Genomic DNA, 2,614 nt, shown 5'->3' on the forward strand with positions numbered 1-2,614 from the left:
AGGATCCTCGCCAGTACCCACCACCCCCCGGGACAGCAGCTTGGGGTCGGTTATACAAACCAGTTGGGGGGGCAGGGAGGCAGCAGGAATTGGGGGTGGGGCAGGCGTGTTAATTGGCTGGTGTGTTTGGAGCAGCGGGAACATTAAGGACTCAGCCTGGAGTGTGACAGTCACATGTGGGCTTGTGGGATAGGTGGCTGGTCCCCTTTGTGGAGAGCCGCTCTGCTAGCTTTGCCTGGGGGAGGATGGAGAGATTTCCCAGGGGGAAGAATAGGGAAATAATCTCCATCTGTCTCCAGCCCAGCAGGTCTTTTCCCCCTAAAATCCGCTCAGCCCAGCCCCTCTCCCCCTCCTCCCAATCTCGCTACTGTCTCTTTTTTCCTTTCGCATTTTCCAGTCGGGAGGAGAAGGGGAAAGTGGATGGGGTGGAGAATAGAGAACTCCTCCCTCGTCCAGAGGCAAGGAGAACTGTGACTTCACTCAGCCTGGTCAGGTGGGGCTGGTGTGTTCTCCCACACCTTTGGGACCACTGCCCACACCGACAGAGCAGCAGGAGGTCACTGCACCAGGGCTGGCTCCTTACAGCAGGACTTTGCTACGTCTGTACTGATTGCGTGTGTCTGTGACAGTCGATTCTGGCAGGTGTGCAGACTGATGGCTTGGTGCTGGGGGGATGCCTTGGTGAGGCTGGTGGCTTTCCCGCTGCCTGTCACCAGCTGATGCCTGAGGAGTGGACTCTCGGGCATGTGTCCATGGGCCTCACCAGTCTGGCCAGAGAGTTGGGTTTATGGCCTCCACTCTGACCCTGGAACAAGAGCAGCTACTAAAAGCAGCATGTTCCATTCCTGCCCTTTACAGGGTCTGCTGCGTCCTCTCTGGAGTCTCAGATGACACCCCCAGGCAGCCCTTTCCAGGAAGCACAGGAATCCACTCCAGTCTTTCTCCTAATCCCTCGCACTGTGTCTGCCTGGCACCAGCCCAGCGAGCATCTGTCACCAGGGATGGCCATGAAAGCAGCAGGCTGGAACTCATGGCCCAGTGGGGAAGGGTTCCAGCTCCACTCCTTGCCTCCTCCCCCATTCTCCTCTCTCACCAATGTCATCTCCAGAAACAAAGGGGGAGTGGGGCTGGGGTGGTGGCAGAGGAGTCAGCGAAAGGAAAAGAGTCCGTTGGTGAAACCCCACCCCTGCGTGAGTGAGTAGCACTGAGGTAATGCAGCCCAGCCCTGGCTCCACGCACTGATATAAGGCAGCCACCGACACAGGTGCACTCAGGAGTGAGCAGATCCTCTGGAGCCTACACAGACAGCGACAGGGGCCTGCAGGTGCTGCCAGCTAAGGAGTCCCGCTCCCTTTCTGCTGTTGCCTTGAAAGCATCTAGAGCGTGGCAACATGTCGATGGGGCTGGAGATCAGTGGGGTGGCCCTGTCGGTGTTGGGCTGGGTGGGCACCATCGTGTGCTGTGCAATGCCCATGTGGAGGGTGACGGGCTTCGTCGGGGACAACATCGTGACAGCCCAGCTCATCTGGGAGGGGCTGTGGATGAACTGCGTGGTGCAGAGCACGGGCCAGATGCAGTTCAAGGTCTACGACTCCGTGCTGGCGCTGCCCCAGGACCTGCAGGCGGCTCGTGCCCTGGTGGTGATCTCCATCATGCTGGCCGTGCTGGGCCTCATGGTTGCCCTCATCGGCGCGCAGTGCACCAGGTGCGTGGAAGATGAGGCAACCAAGGCCAAGATCACCATCGTGTCTGGGGTGATCTTCTTGCTGGCTGGGATCATGACCCTCATCCCCGTGTGCTGGTCGGCCAACATCATCATCCGCGATTTCTACAATCCTGTGGTGATAGAGTCACAGAAGCGGGACCTGGGAGCCTCCCTCTACGTGGGCTGGGCAGCTGCAGTACTGCAGCTGTTTGGGGGGGCTCTGCTCTGCTGCTCCTGCCCCCCCAAGGATGAGAAGTACGCTCCAGCCAAGGTGGCTTACTCCGTTTCCAGATCCACCGGGCCCAGCTACGACAAGAGGAACTACGTGTGAGGGAGGCAGCCCAGCACCCCTCCCACCTGCCCTGATCCATTCATCAGACTGCTTCTGACTGTCACTGCCCCCCCCCCCCCCGCTGCTCTCTGTAGCCCTTAGGACCCCAGGGGAACATGGCTAACCCTTGCTGCCCCAAGGACGACTGTTGGCTGGCTGCTCACCAGACTTTGACTGTCATTCCAATTGCTGGGTGGAGGAGGAACTGCTCCGTCTCCCTCAGGGCTGCTGGCGAGGGGAAGCAAGACCCTGGCTAAGACTCTCGTTTCTGTTTGTAGATACTTTGTCTTTGATCTATTGCACCCTGGCTCTGAGGCACCCTCATCCCCGCCGGCTGGAGAAACCCCACCGGGCTCCGTTCCTCCTTCAAACCCAATGGATTCCTCCCGCTGGTTCAGCTGGCGTCCTGGCGAATTCTCTGGCTGGGAGGGTGGGGGGCGGATGGGTAACTAAGAGTGAAGAGGTATTTGTACTGAACGTGCCAGCAGCCTCTCCCAGCTGGCACTGGCTGTGCCCTGGGTGTTGGGACCCCTCCTTTTCCCTACCTCCCAGGAGTTTTCTCTGAGGCACTGCTGGGA

At 59.4% G+C, this 2,614-nt stretch overlaps 1 protein-coding gene across 1 annotated transcript; it reads left to right on the forward strand.

Annotated features, from left to right (window-relative positions):
- The first annotated feature begins 1,115 nt into the window (after positions 1-1,115).
- On the forward strand, positions 1,116-2,614 carry LOC102935178 (claudin-3-like). The gene has a single exon (XM_007066892.3). The coding sequence runs from the start codon at positions 1,392-1,394 to the stop codon at positions 2,034-2,036; it is 645 nt and encodes a 214-aa protein (XP_007066954.2). The 5' UTR covers positions 1,116-1,391; the 3' UTR covers positions 2,037-2,614.

The sequence above is a fragment of the Chelonia mydas genome, chromosome 17 (genome assembly GCF_015237465.2).
Source record: "Chelonia mydas isolate rCheMyd1 chromosome 17, rCheMyd1.pri.v2, whole genome shotgun sequence".
Taxonomy (NCBI): domain Eukaryota; kingdom Metazoa; phylum Chordata; order Testudines; family Cheloniidae; genus Chelonia; species Chelonia mydas.

What these genes read in the sequence shown, in the direction of transcription:
- LOC102935178 (XM_007066892.3), top strand. Translation starts at nt 1,392, where the DNA reads ATGTCGATGGGGCTGGAGATCAGTGGGGTGGCCCTGTCGGTGTTGGGC.